We start from the raw sequence: 14,078 nt of genomic DNA, 5'->3' as shown, positions 1-14,078 counted from the left end.
AAGACATAATTAGATGAGTAGGATGAGAGCCAGGTAAAGACAAAATTCTGGAAAAGAGAGTTCTCTTACTCTCTCTGACAAGGCATGGTTGAATTAATTCTGTTGTAAAAATCAAAGTTGATAAGACTGGACAAAAGCAGTGATACTAAAAAAAAGAAAAAAGGCAAAACTGAAAAAAAAGCATTACACAATGGTGATCCTAAGAAGAAGTAGTAATCTGAAATTTCATTTTTTTTCCTTTAAATTACAGTTTATACCATCCTGTGTGCCATGCAATTGTCTAACACAGTAGAAGTGATAAAGCCTGTGGACATGGCCAAGGTCTGCTCATTGTTGATGTTCTGTCCAAGCAAATGCACATAGTGTAGGTGGGATACAATGTAATGTCCCCACCTTCAAGAGTTAAGAAGCCATAAGATAAAGATTACTTGGGGTTTTTGTAGTTGTTTTAAGTACCCTATGTCTTAAATTACTATGATAAGTATTTTGTTGGGAGACTTGATTGGGACTGCTGTTACTGAGAGCTAGGAGCTGGATGTTGAAGAAAATGCCAACTCCTATGATTGTATCAATTACATTGTGTTCCTTAGTGAGATCAATCAGAGTAATACTGTTGGCTGTAACAAGTACTAACAAGTTCCTAAAACTCCTGCATTAAAATTAAGGTATATTAGATGTTTTTCTTGCTGTAGGAGTTGGGTGTAGAGCTGCTGAATGTTTTGCATCGACTGATACTGACCAGAGAATCACCTGATATTCAGCTTGCTGCCCTTGAAGTGGTTCGCTTGATTCTTTTTGCAGCTCAGGAACATGTGAAGGAAAAGAGGAGAAGTGCAGAAGGTACAGTACTGTATGAGATGTTTGAGTACCTATTATCAGGGTTAAAGCAATTCTTTCTTGGAAAACTGGATTCCAGGATGCATCTTAATTAAAGTTTTTCACATTTAGATTCTAGTTTACTTAAGACAGTCCATATTCCTGACATTAGAAATTCAGGTGGTATGATGGATAACAGGTAGTTTAGGTGTTGAACAGAGGGTAGAAAGTGAGGAGAAAAACTGCAGAAACTGCAGCTGGGTGGTGTCAGGGAGGGAGGAGTCCTAGTGAAAAGCTGGGGTCAGCTGCAATTGAGCAATGGACAGACTTGCCACACACAGCTGTTACAAGCCAGGTTCCAGTAGTTACTCTGATTGTAACTTCCTAACATTCATTTTCTAAAAGGAAAAAACTGAGAAGAATCAAAATGCTTGTATCAGGTGACATCATATTGGCTTGGTGCCTTAGGATGTTGTATGTGGAAGTCTGTTGCGCACCCTTTTGCCTTTTGACAATCACTCCATAGTTTGCTTATTTGGAAGGATGGATGTTTGCTAGTAGAATTTTGAATACATACCCGTGCACATACATACGTGTCGAGATTATAATTTGGTGCTGAAACAGTCTTAAGAAATAAACTTTTTGGAAACAAGTCACAGCCTGCAGACTTCTGCTATATTTCTTGTTTTTCTTTCAGTTGATGATGGTGCTGCAGAAAAGGAAACATTACCAGAATTTGGAGAAGGCAAAGACACAGGGGGACTGGTGCCTGGGAAATCATTAGTCTTTGCAACACTGGAGCTGTGCGTTTGTATTCTTGTCAGACAGCTTCCCCAGCTCAACCCTAAATTAACTTGTAGCCCTGCAGTTCAACCTGGAAAACATCTGTTACTGTCAGAAGATGGAAGCAGACTGGTAGCAGCGGCATTAGTTATTCTCTCTGATATTCCTGCAGTCTGCTCTCCTGAAGGTATGCTATTTCATCACAAGAAAAGATTAATGAAAGAATATTAGGCCCTTCTGTCCCCTTGTTATTACCTAATTTCTTAGCTGGTTAAATCTGGCAGCAAGTTTTGTTGATTTGCTTGTGACAATTTCCTTTTCTAATTTTTTTTTTGACTGTCAAATTGCAAAACAAGTTACAAAACTGAAGCAGTTAAATGAGTAGTTTCTCTCTTCCTCCCACCCTATAGCAGTGCAATTAATAGATTCATTTTGTACTGGGTAATAAACAACAGCTACATGATTATGTTCTACTTGAATTGTCTATTCTGGAATCTATAATGCAGACATAAATTTAAAAGGGAAATGTGTGATGTTACCTTCCCATCATTTGAACATTAAGAAACGGCTGTAAGGAGTTACGGTTGAATTCTCAGATTAGTTGACTTTTACCCATGATTCATTTTGGATTCACTCCAAACTTTAAGATGGTGCCCCACCACCAACCCTCAATGTCATATTCATACATATTTCAGTACTGTTACAGCCACACATATAAACCATTTCTGTCCTACTCTGTTCCCGCCTTAAGTATTTTTGTTACACCTTATGCAAATTCTTGGCATTTACCACCCCTGAAAATTTCTTCTTTTTTTTTAAATTTGTTTTCTGTTATATTATTCTTCTATGTGGAATATGATACTCCAAATGGAGTAGCTGGCAGCCCTTGCAATCCTTGTAAGGTGATGATTTGCTTTCTCGTTTCCATCTGCAGCCCATTAATTTATCAGTTCAAAGTGAAAGGAAATACACATCGCACCACTCAATCTGAGGACAACTATCTTGTGTGAAAAATAATCTGTGATTTTTTTCTCACTGTAGTTGTTTTCATCTTTAGCAAACAGCTTGCAGGATCAGACCACAGGGAATGTGAGAGAAGTTAAGCATTTGGTTCAGGTGACTAAAAAGAGGAGCTGAAGCTTGCTTATACAGTCAGTTGAATAAGGAAGCAGCTCCAAAAGTCAGCTGACATAATCAAAGAGATGAGAATTCCTCTGTGGAATTGCATAATTTTTTCTCCTTTAGTAGGTAACTGAAGTTACACTCCTGTGACTGCCGCGTCTCTTCCTTCAGGCCCCTGTCATGATACGTGTGCATAAAAAAATTTGCAAGTAAATGATGTTCATGACCTAAATTTCCTACTGAATTCCAACAGTAAAGTCTCAGCTGTTCAAAAATACATGTCCTCAGCTTCAAAAAATACTTGTGCATAAGTCAGAGACCCTCATTGTTCAACAGGCCTCTCATGAACATCAGTGTATTAAAATCTTAAAAACGTAAGCATTTTGCTGATTAGGGAATGCGATAAGCATATTAACCCATATGCTTAACTCTGTGCTTTGCTGAGTCCTAACTTAGGACAGGAGCAACACATAAGTACGCAGGTTTCTAGATTGCCTCCAATATATGCAGAATTCTAGATTACTGTTAGATTCCAAGACATAAAAATAAGTGAAACTGCTATGCCACGTTATTCCTCTGAATTTTAAAATACTTTTAGTGCTCTGTCATTATGACTGGTCAACTATCAGATTCTCAGACACGAAAATCTCTTCAGTAGCCTAAGGAACAATCCGCCTCTCTCCTTAGGTCTTCTCTTTTCCAAGATATTTTTTAGAGCTTCTATTTTAGTTCTGGGGGGTTTTATACATATATTTATTCTGAAGTCCTTATTACTCTTACTAAACTCTTGACTTCAGTGATTTCCTAGAACAGTGGCACCTTTAGCTAACTACACATCATTGAGTAGAAGTTTCCTCTTGCCAGTCTTGAAATTACCCCCATTAATTTCCTTCACTGTATTGTCTTCATGTGCAAAGTATACTTAGATGCATATACTTTGTTTTCTTCTTTCTATGTAGTAGTATATACAAAGAATTTACTATGTATCAGTATATATACTATACATATACTGTATATATATATATACAGTAGATATGTATAGTATATATACTAGTATATACTGTATATGCTACTATATATACTTTCATGGCTTCTCTTCCATGAGAACCACCTCCTTAGTGGTTCTGATTTTTCTGTTCTTGCTTTTCTCTGAATATGACATAATTCTACACTTCATGTAGTAAAATGATCGAGGAAAAGATATATAATGCTAATTTTAAAGGGGAAAAGGTTTAAATTCACTTAAGCAGTCTGACTCCCTACTTGCTATAGCAGGCCACATGATATTTCAAATCTTTTCTCCAAATTACCAGTGCCTCTATTCATAGATATGCTTAAAAATTATAAATTATTAATAAAAAAGAGAATCCAAGAAAACTACCTCAATATTTAAAAAAAAAATATTAAATTTTAAAAGTACCTGCATTTTTTTTAGATTTCTGTTAAATTAGTTTGCATTGTTTTACAGGAAGTGTTTCAGTTCTTCCTACTATTTTGTACCTAATTATTGGAGTACTTAAACAAACTGCTGTGAAATTGCAAGATGGCCAGTTACGTCTGACAGTTGCTGCATCTCTACAAGCTCTTAAAGGACTCTTGTCTTCTCCAATGGCTCGAGCAGAGAAAAGTCAGAATGCTTGGACTGATCTTCTACGTAGTGCTTTGGTCACAGTGCTTGACTGTTGGGATCAAGGTAAGCACAAATGTTGGGTTTATGAGTTTAAAAACCAAATTTAAAATGTTTGTGTGAAGTGTTGCTTGGTTTTGTTTAAATTGAATTCATGCACATCTGAAAAAAGACTAGTCACTGCTTAGTCACAAGAGAATTAGCTGGTTACCAAGTACTGTTGAAACTATCGTGCGATCTTGTCCCTACAGTGCATATGAGAAGTCATCATCTATAAAAGTATAAACGTGGGTGCCATGATTTAAGCCCAGCTGGAAATTAAGTACCATGCAGCCACTTGCTCAACCTCCACTCCCTCTTCCCCCCACCCTAGTGGAATGGGGAGGAGAATCAAAGTAAAACTTGTATGTTAAGAACAGTTTAATAATTGAAACTAAAGTAAAGTAAAGTAATAATGGTAAATTATTATAATAATAATGATAAGAAAAAGGGAAAAACAAGTGATGCAGTGTGCAGTTGCTCATCACCCTCTGACCAATGCTAGACCCCGCTTCCCAAACCCAGATCATCCTCTCTTCCAGGTAACTCCCCCCAGTTTATGTACTGGGCATGATGTTCTATGGTGTGGAATATCCCTTTGGTCAGTTCAGGTTACCCATCCCGGCTATGCTCCCTCCCAGTTTCATTTGCTTATCTTCTCACTGGCAGGGCATGAGGCAAGGGATAAAGTCCTTGACTTAGGATAAACACAGCTTAGCAAAAACCAAAACATTGGTGTATTATCAACACCATTCTCATTCCGAATCCACAACACAGCACTGCAACAGCAACTTAGAGGAAATCAGCTCTACCCCAGCTGAAACCAGGACAGTGGTTTGAGGGCTTACTCCTGTGTTGTGTAGTGCCACAGTGTAGTTCCATGGTACAAAGGCATAAACAGGAGCTATGGCTTCAGCGTACAGCTGAGCGTAAAAGACAGCTGTACACTGAGTGCAGGTTCTCCACAAAGAATTAGTGTCTGTAGTGAAGCAAAGGGTGTTAAAGCAGTAGTGCAAGAAAAGAATTTTTTGTCTTCAGTGAGTTTACTGTGTGCTGCTGCTTCAACTTCCTGAGTTTGTAGTATTTTTATTGTTCCTTATGTTTAATCTCTTAAGTTGTAATTTGTTGTTGGAACTTTTCTTTACAAAACTGTTTAAGTTACAAGAAAATAATATATTCTAAATCCAAGTTTTATATTATTCTCAAAATGATTGTACTTTAATATGTCATACTAGCTCTTCAAAGATATTTATTGTACTTTATACAAAGAAACAGTAGAATAGGAGTATGCTGTAATTTTAAGTGTGCATATGATCACCCCTAAATTCCCATTTTGGCCTTGGCTTTTATTGCAGTAAAAGTCCATACCACTGTATCAGAGTATGTTGTGTATTTGAAAACAGAGGTTCCTAAAGAAACGTAGATGTTGGTATTTCTATTCCACCTCTTTGTACCACTTAAACTCACAGAATTTTTAATGTAAATCTAACAATCTTCTTTGTTAATGTAAATCTAACAACTACTTTGTTGATAGTAGATGGCCTTCTCCAAGAATTCGATGAAGTCAGCCTTCTCACTGCTATTACAGTATTTGTTATGTCTACCAGCCCAGAAGTTACTACTGTAGAGTGCCTTCAGAAGCGTTGTATTGAGAAGTTTAAAATAACACTTGATTCAAAAGATCCTCTTGTAAGTACTGGTGAAGTTATAAGAATATCACTACATACTGAGTGAACCTTGGCTTATTTTAGTTGTGTTGCTAGTCCTGTGTGTTGATGGAAGTTAATTCTCTCCTGACTATATCTGTTGTATTTTAAAATACAGTCTGAACAAGTGAGCAAGAACATGTCCAGCAGTGCATTTAATCATTGTTCTGTATGCAATTCTGGACTCCTATTATTTATTTCTTTTATTGCATCAGACTCAGTGCTTTATACATTGCTAAGTACATGATAAAGTTGTGTAGTGTTTCAGGCACCTGTCGAATTTTATTTGTTCATTTTATCTTCAACACACAGATACTATCTTTTGCAGAGGAAATCCCTCAGCTATGAGTCTTTGGGAGCTGGAGCAAGTACCACTACAAAACTGTTACTATCCCATAAGCATCAGCTCCTGGCCACTGCTGGATGCAGCTTACTGAACTGGATTAATGCTTTGTTCTGACCTAGCATAAATATTTTCATGTTAGTGGCATTAGATTATAGTGCCACAGTTCATATATAACTGACCTTCACCTAAAAAAGTAATGTATCAGGGAAAAAAAGTATTTATACAAATGGCTTTTCTAGGTATTGGGGCTACCTCACTTTCGAAGTTAAGTTCTGAAAATAACATGCATTAGATTTCATATTTGTTAGAATTCACTGTAAACTGCTTTCTTGCATCTTCTCTATATATATTTGTGTAGTAATAAAAAATTAAACAAAGTTTAATTTAATTGAGAAATAAATATAAGACAATTCTTTTTTATACATCAGTACATTCCTAATATTGTAAACTTTGATTTTCACTGTTAGGAAACCGGAAATGCCAAATATGACTGCAAGGAAATATTAGCATGCATTTGCAAACTTTATCCAAGTGTTAGGCATCAGAGCCACTCAGAAATTGTGTAGGAACTTCGCAGTTTCAGTCCTATTGACTTCCAATAAGATGCAAGCTTCTGCACCATTTAAGGCATTTTAAAATTGTGCCTACAGTTTGGCTGGGATATTGCTTATATTTTAAGCATCACTTTTTCAGTATTATTGCACTTTTGCTAAGAAGAGAGTATTTTCAAAATAATACTAATATTCAAACAAAAATAGGTTTTTTTCCTTAACTCAAAAATGACAGAAGATATAAGACTTGATGAAAGAAACAGAAAGCATGATCTGGTTTCTATTAATAATTGATTACAAGTTATGATGCTCCTATAAAGTATTATACATGAGCAGCCTACAACCTGATGAATTTTCAAGCTGTGAGGCACATTTTCCCCCCTCCCAAAATTTTTATCTGACAAGCTGTTAGATTTAGAACACCCAGAGATGTATTTTTAAGTGTAACACTTTGTAACTGCAAATTTCGTTTTCCCTTTAGGTACAGTGTAAGTGCTACCAGCTGCTGCACTCCATCTTTCAGCATCCAAACAAAACTGTGTCCTACCCTTATATCCATTCTTTAGCACCATCCGTTGTGGGGAAACTGCAGGAAACAGAAAAGGCAAAACCTGAAAATGCTGCTGAACTTCAAGTCATTCAGGAGGGAATAAAGGTGGTTACAGCTCTGACAGCAGCTGCTGAGGAACAGCACCGTAAGTTACTTCCATTTCTTGTACCCAAAGTGTTAAAGATGCTCAAAGTTGCCATAAATAACAAACTAAAACCAAAATGACCACTAAGAATTCAGTCCTGAACACTAATTGCTAACAAAATTGGTCACAGGAATGTTGGGTTTTTTACCCTACAGTTCAGCTAACCTTTGCAGCTTTACAGTTTGAATTAAATGTTAATCTGGAGAAATACTTCCATTTAGAATTTGACACTGTTTTTAAAAATCATATATTTAAGTTCTGTTTTCAATGTTTGTAGGTGCTCACTTGGTGGCCTGCTTTCTTCCCATCCTCATTTCCTTTCTTTTGGATGAAAATGCACTGGTTTCTGCTACAATCTCGGCAAAAAGTCTACATGAGTTTGCTTTGCAAACTCTGATGCAGATTGGTCCACAGTACTCATCAGTTTTTAAAAAACTAATGGCCTCCTCTCCGACTATGAAAGCCAGGCTTGAATCAGCTGTTAAAGGCAATCAAGAAGGCATCAAAGTGAAGACTACTAAACATGCAAAAAATCCTGGGAAAAGTTCAAGCATTCAGCTAAAGACCAATTTTCTTTAAAGCCCCATATTGTAATTTTACGCACTTTGGTATCAACAGCAAAAAAGTCCCTTTTAATTTCTAATCACAAAGGGTTGTCAGGAGTTGATCTCATGTATTTCAGTTTGTGCTGAAATATTACAGAAAGTTTTTAAGAGAAAGCAAGTCTCTGGATAACTTTCTCTTAGTGTAAGACTTTTTAAATATCTCTAAACACTATGAATAAATCAGAGGTCATCAAATCTGTATTTTTTATTATTTTGGACTAAAATATCAGACATGCACATGCCTATATTAAAAAGAATATAGTGAACTTTACCATAGATATATTTAGGAGCATCCCACACTTAGCCATTATGTAAAGTTAACTTTTTTTTTTTAAGTCAGTATTTGTCAAAAATAAGTTACTGTAGTTGGTTTTTGGATTTAACAGGGACATAAATTTACTTACAGGTTGTAATCTATGCTAATTACTAATTCAACACACTGCATCATTCTTTAAACAGATTAAATATCCTTGTAAGCCTTACAATAGTTTATTGCTGATCTCAGAAGATTCAACTCAGTAAAGGTAATATGGATAGCTTTAATCCTAATAACATCTTGAGCTGGCCAAGATGTAACAAATGCTGTGAAAGACAGCTCTACAATGCCTCTCTGGGGACTCTGTGGTTCTTTCCAGAGTGGGACTGTCATGCATATGTAAGATTTGACAGGCTTGGTGCCTTGCTGCTTGACACAGTCTCACTTTTCAGGACGTGTACTTTGATAAGTTTTTATTAGGGGAGCCAGGCAATTGGAGCTTACATATCCTGTCCAGGATAGGACAGCAATTTTAACGTACTGTGCCTCAATTCAGACCTCTGCTCTATGTGGATGGATGTTCCCTGATCTCTGAATGATCGTTGATATATATATATGTAACTTAATTTCTGTATCTCTGCAATGACAGATGGATGCATTTGAAGTCACCTTGTCTTGTATCTATAAAAAAAGTGCAACAAACTCATAATAAGTATGTAATTAACATTTTTATCAAGGAGCATATTTTAATATAGAAAAATAACTATCAAAACTGCAATAGCTATAAAATATTTTCGAAGTACAATGCATTGACTTCTTTCTTAATACCAGTATTACCTAAACCAAACACTGTCAAACTGAGGATATGATTTCCTTCTTGAATCTAATTGCTTTAAAAGGAAGAAGAAAAAAATATTTACAGAACTGAGAAACACGCTGTGACTCAGGAAGAGTGTGATGTACTGTATTTTATTAGAAGTTTTGTATATAAATATAATTGTAAATTGTACAGAATTAACAAATTGATGAAAGTTCTAACAATTCTTTTTTCTAATTTACATAAATAAAGCTAGTTTTCTTCACTTAATATTTGTCTTAGTTATTTTATCCAATAGCAGAGGAACTCTTAAGGACTTGTGTATCAGAAAAAATATTGTTGTGTGCTGCCTCAAGGAAACTAAAAATAAATGTTTGGGTTGGATGCATCAAGGTCTGTGACTTGACACTGCAGGTCTTCCTCTGTTCTGAGTAGCACAATGAGTAAACAAGTAGGACCAGGGAGATTTTCTGTGTGTAAATCCCTGTGTTGTGCCAAATGCTGAAATGTGTGAACTGTGGGAAGATGGTTGAGGTGCCTCCATCTTTCCCTGGAGAACCAGAAGTCCTGAGTTCCGCCTCTTCATTGAAGTCAAATCTGTAGTTGCTGGCTGTGTTAAAAGGGACTTACATTAGATTTGCCAGTTACTCATCTTTATCTCATTAGTAATTTTTTTATCATGTTACTTTACCCTTCCAAGTTTACTGGTGGGGGTTTTTCTTTCATTTTCTTTCCCAAGGCTGCTTCTGGAAAATCATAGATTCTTATGAAACTTTAAGACTTTTAAATGAAACTCAAGTCATGTTTGGGATCAAAATGGCCAAATATATTGCAGAGGAAATTAGTTGCTAAAAAATGTATTTGTGGCTACTTTTTCATTTTCTGTCATGTATAGTAATGTATCAACATTTTTTTAATGTTGATAAGACAATCTGTTGAAAACGTGCTTTGCTGAAAAACTTTTAAGAAGCATATTCAAATTGCAAGAGCACCAAGAAAAACTGTTAAAAGCCAAAAATTAAAGTTCAGTGCAGCTTAGTCCTAGATTTCTTAGGTCTTGTTGCAGTAGCTCACAACTGAGCCATTGAGAGGTGCCATAATTATGTGATTTGACATTTCTTGATCAAGTCTTGTGGCCACATATGGAAAAGTACCATTTTCAACATACCTGTGTATTGCAGAAGCAAAAATGATTCCAATAAAGAGAACTACTGCTAATTCTTAATGTCAGTTGTAAATTAGGACACATGTGTGAGCTTTATTTATCCAGATAATTAATTTATCCACATAATAAAAATACCTGTACCCTGAGTTCTGCTTTCTTATGTACACATAAAACAGTGAGTTGGATCATATGAATAAATCTACTTAGTTAACTAACATTTTATAAATTAATCTTACAGAAATAATCATTTTTCAGTTATAAAAAGATTTTGGCCTTTACATATCAGGTTTTTGATGCAGTCTTACAAGGAACTTGCATAATTCTCTTTTTTCCTGAAGAAAGAAGTAAGACCACAGAGCAGTTTTGGTTTTAATTCTACTCTTCTTTTTCAGGTATTGCTTGACATGCAAGCTCTCATGTTTAGCCAAGCAAAAAGAGCCAAACATATGCCTAGCCATAAACCAAAGCCCCACTTTCGGCACCCCTGCTTCCTGTGTCCCTTGCCTCCTTTCTGATTGTTTTTTGTGCCATTTCTCTGCAAGCACCAGTAAATTTTTTTCTAGTAACTTGTCTTTGCAATGAAACATGTGGTCTGCATGCATGTTTACTTTGTATGTTTCCCCTGTTTATACGAGAAGTTTAATGGGTTTGTGTGACAAAAGATCCTGTCTATGTCTAGCCTCAAGTGCATATATACACATATGAGTACCTCATGGAAAGTACTATTTAAATACTATGCAAAAATTATTTGTCGACAACTTTCTGTTGACTGCAACAAACCAGAATTAGTCAAAACTGCAAAAGTGTCACACAGCTGGGATGTGGTAGGTTCTAATTGGATACAAGTCTGTAGCACTGCAGCTGAAAAAGCAGCTTTTCTGTTAGTATTGCTTAGACTAGAATAAGTCTGAGACAGACCTGGTGTGTTCCAAGGTGCAGGAGTCACCTTCAGGCTGAGAGAGGTATCAGTCCAGTGATGCACATGTTACCATAAAATAGGATTAACAAATGCATAGGAAGCATAGCAGATTTTTCTATTAATGAATGTCAGTTACTAATTGGAATTTCCAAAGGGATTTTTCCCCTCAAGACTGCCACAGCAGTATCAAAGTGAGCTGTTGCAATTGCAGGAGTGATGGAGGGATCTAGGATAGTTTGCTAGTTTATAGGAAGTAACAGTAATACTGCTTAATAGGGAATCAGGTGGAAAATTCAACAGCATTTCAATGTATTTTTAATTGGAATAGTTGGATGTATCTGTGACAATAACACTGTGACGGTCTCCTCTAAAGCTTCATCCCTAATCTCAACACTAGGTATACATGTTTTGTTTTCAGGTTCCTGAAATGTAGCTCTCTTATCAGTAGACAGTAAGGCATAAACAGTTTCCAAGAAAAACATGTTAGTACTGGTCTACTAATAAACCACTTGTGCTTCTGACAGTGAAAAACCTAGCCAATGATACTTCAAACTAGACAAGAAAGCCAGGGGGAAAAACCTTAGACAGCTATCCCTTTGTTTAGGAGGAACATACAGCAAGGTGGATTATTTGTCTACTTCTCTGCACTGTGATGTCAAAAACCACTGGAAGAGTCACTCCACTGTGTCTTGAAAATAGCATTGCTTGGCCAGCCCTGATGCTGTGGGTGTTCCCAGGTACGGCTTTTTGCGCATGAGAACCTCTAATCCTAAAAACTGGCTAATAAACTGTGCTTCTCTGCAGCCAAGTGTTAGAAGAAGTGCTCAGATTTGTCCACTGCACTCGAGCGGGAGCAACCCTGGAGCTGTTGCTGTAGATGACATCTCACAGAGGACTCCCATTCAATTAGCTGAAGTATGTAGCAAGCAGTTCAAGCTGTTTAATGACAGTGGGCTATAGATTCAAAGACATGAAAATTAAAAAGCATATTTGGCCACACATGACGTGCTCTACCTGCCTTTAACATATCTAAAGTAATGAATACTGAAAGTTGATTATTCAAAATGAAATAAGCCAGCTGCATTTGATTGTGTTATCTGCACGAGGAAACCCTAGAGATGTCAGTGCTATGCCACCAACCTATCCAAAATGTGTGGTTCTTACTTTGATGTACAGTTGTGGATTTTTGAAGCTTTTTTTTCCTAAAATATTCTCTGGAGAATAAATGGTTTATTCCATATAACAATGAAAGGGGAAGTTACATCTAAATATAACAAAAGTAGGGCTGAAGGTACTGTCTGAGTAACAGGTCAGTGCAAAAGCAGGCTTTGAAAACCTGTGGTACATTAACCCAAATTCACTCACTCTGCAGCCAAATATCTGTTTTGCTCTATGGTCCTATGCTACTTCCATAGTCCCACTTACCTGAAGTGCAAAATCTGATTCTAGAAGGAAGAATGTGGCATCAACTCCCCTTCTTCTGTGCTTGCATTCCAGCTGCTTAATGGTGGCACATGCAGGAGGAAACAAGCTGTGAGGATGAGGAGCAGCCAGAGCAGAGCCTGCTGTCTGTGTGCATATTAGTGCCTGTGCCAGGTTACCTAGTTACTGCACAGAAAAACTTACTGTTACGTATGTAAACAGGTTTGCAGATGAAGAAAATCTGTTTCTAAATGCTGCTGATAAGAAGCTAAATTTAGTAATGATGAAGATTGATAAAATCCCATTTTAAGCTACAGCCTTATAATTTGCAATTGTGTAGCTTAAAAAAATGCATTTTTTTAACCAGTGTTAATATTCACGTATTAAAATTGATGTGAACTATCTCACTGCCTATAGAATTACTGTGAGTCCCTGTTGCTGCTAGTGGGAATTTTTTTCTTATTATAACCTTCTCTGGGGATGATTTTGTTTATGGTATTTTTGTCAGCCTTTTTTTTTTTTTCTTCCCAGTGCATTAGTTCTCTGTGTCCTTTTCCACAGAAAAAGAAGGTTTTGTATGAGACACATCTTCTATGGAAGTAAGAAGTACAGGCCTCAGGGATTCTGGAAATAATTTTGATTTATATCTAAAAATAGAAATATTATGCAATTTGAAAATACAACCTATAATTATGAAGGCAAATGCTTTTAACCTCATCTTCCCTCATGTAAAATTCATGTCAAACACCAAGAAAAAATTGTCACAGATGTATGCATGTTTTATGGAAAACACAAGGACAACTGGTTCAAGCTGCTGCCACCAAATTAACTTGAAATTCAGCTAGGGGAATAAAATAATTTGCTTATAGGAAAAAATCAGGTACTTCTTCAAGTGCATTTATTAAATAATCAAGGTTGGGATGAAGAGGGGAAATAAAAGAGGCAATACAAGTGAATGTATTTTCCCCTCCAATCTGAGGCACAAGGCAAGCTGGTATTTAGCTGCCAGGGAGTCGAGCCACACAGTAATGTGGCCAGGGGGAGGATGGGAGGGTAGATGGGCTTATTTTTAGTCCATTCGTCCCAGTTCCCTTTTGGGAACAACAAATCTGGGTATAATTTACTTCTGTAGAATGAGAATTCTTAAGCTGGATGTAGAGAGAGTCTCAAGAACCAGTGGCCTTGAATTGGAGCCACAACCAGCTGGAG

General features: G+C 36.5%; 1 protein-coding gene across 1 annotated transcript in view; it reads left to right on the top strand.

Annotated features, from left to right (window-relative positions):
* The window catches only part of HEATR5A (HEAT repeat containing 5A), a 65,106-nt gene extending 55,473 nt beyond the window's left edge, over positions 1–9,633 (top strand). Inside the window, 6 exon segments of the mRNA XM_008639571.2 lie at positions 693–840; positions 1,514–1,786; positions 4,190–4,414; positions 5,922–6,076; positions 7,472–7,685; positions 7,963–9,633. Of these exon segments, the coding sequence (XP_008637793.1) occupies positions 693–840; positions 1,514–1,786; positions 4,190–4,414; positions 5,922–6,076; positions 7,472–7,685; positions 7,963–8,264 (1,317 nt within the window). The 3' untranslated portion in view covers positions 8,265–9,633.
* The last annotated feature ends 4,445 nt before the right edge of the window (positions 9,634–14,078 follow it).

The sequence above is a fragment of the Corvus brachyrhynchos genome, unplaced genomic scaffold (assembly GCF_000691975.1).
Source record: "Corvus brachyrhynchos isolate BGI_N302 unplaced genomic scaffold, ASM69197v1 scaffold115, whole genome shotgun sequence".
Lineage (NCBI taxonomy): Eukaryota > Metazoa > Chordata > Aves > Passeriformes > Corvidae > Corvus > Corvus brachyrhynchos.
This window is presented reverse-complemented; position numbering and strand designations above follow the sequence as displayed.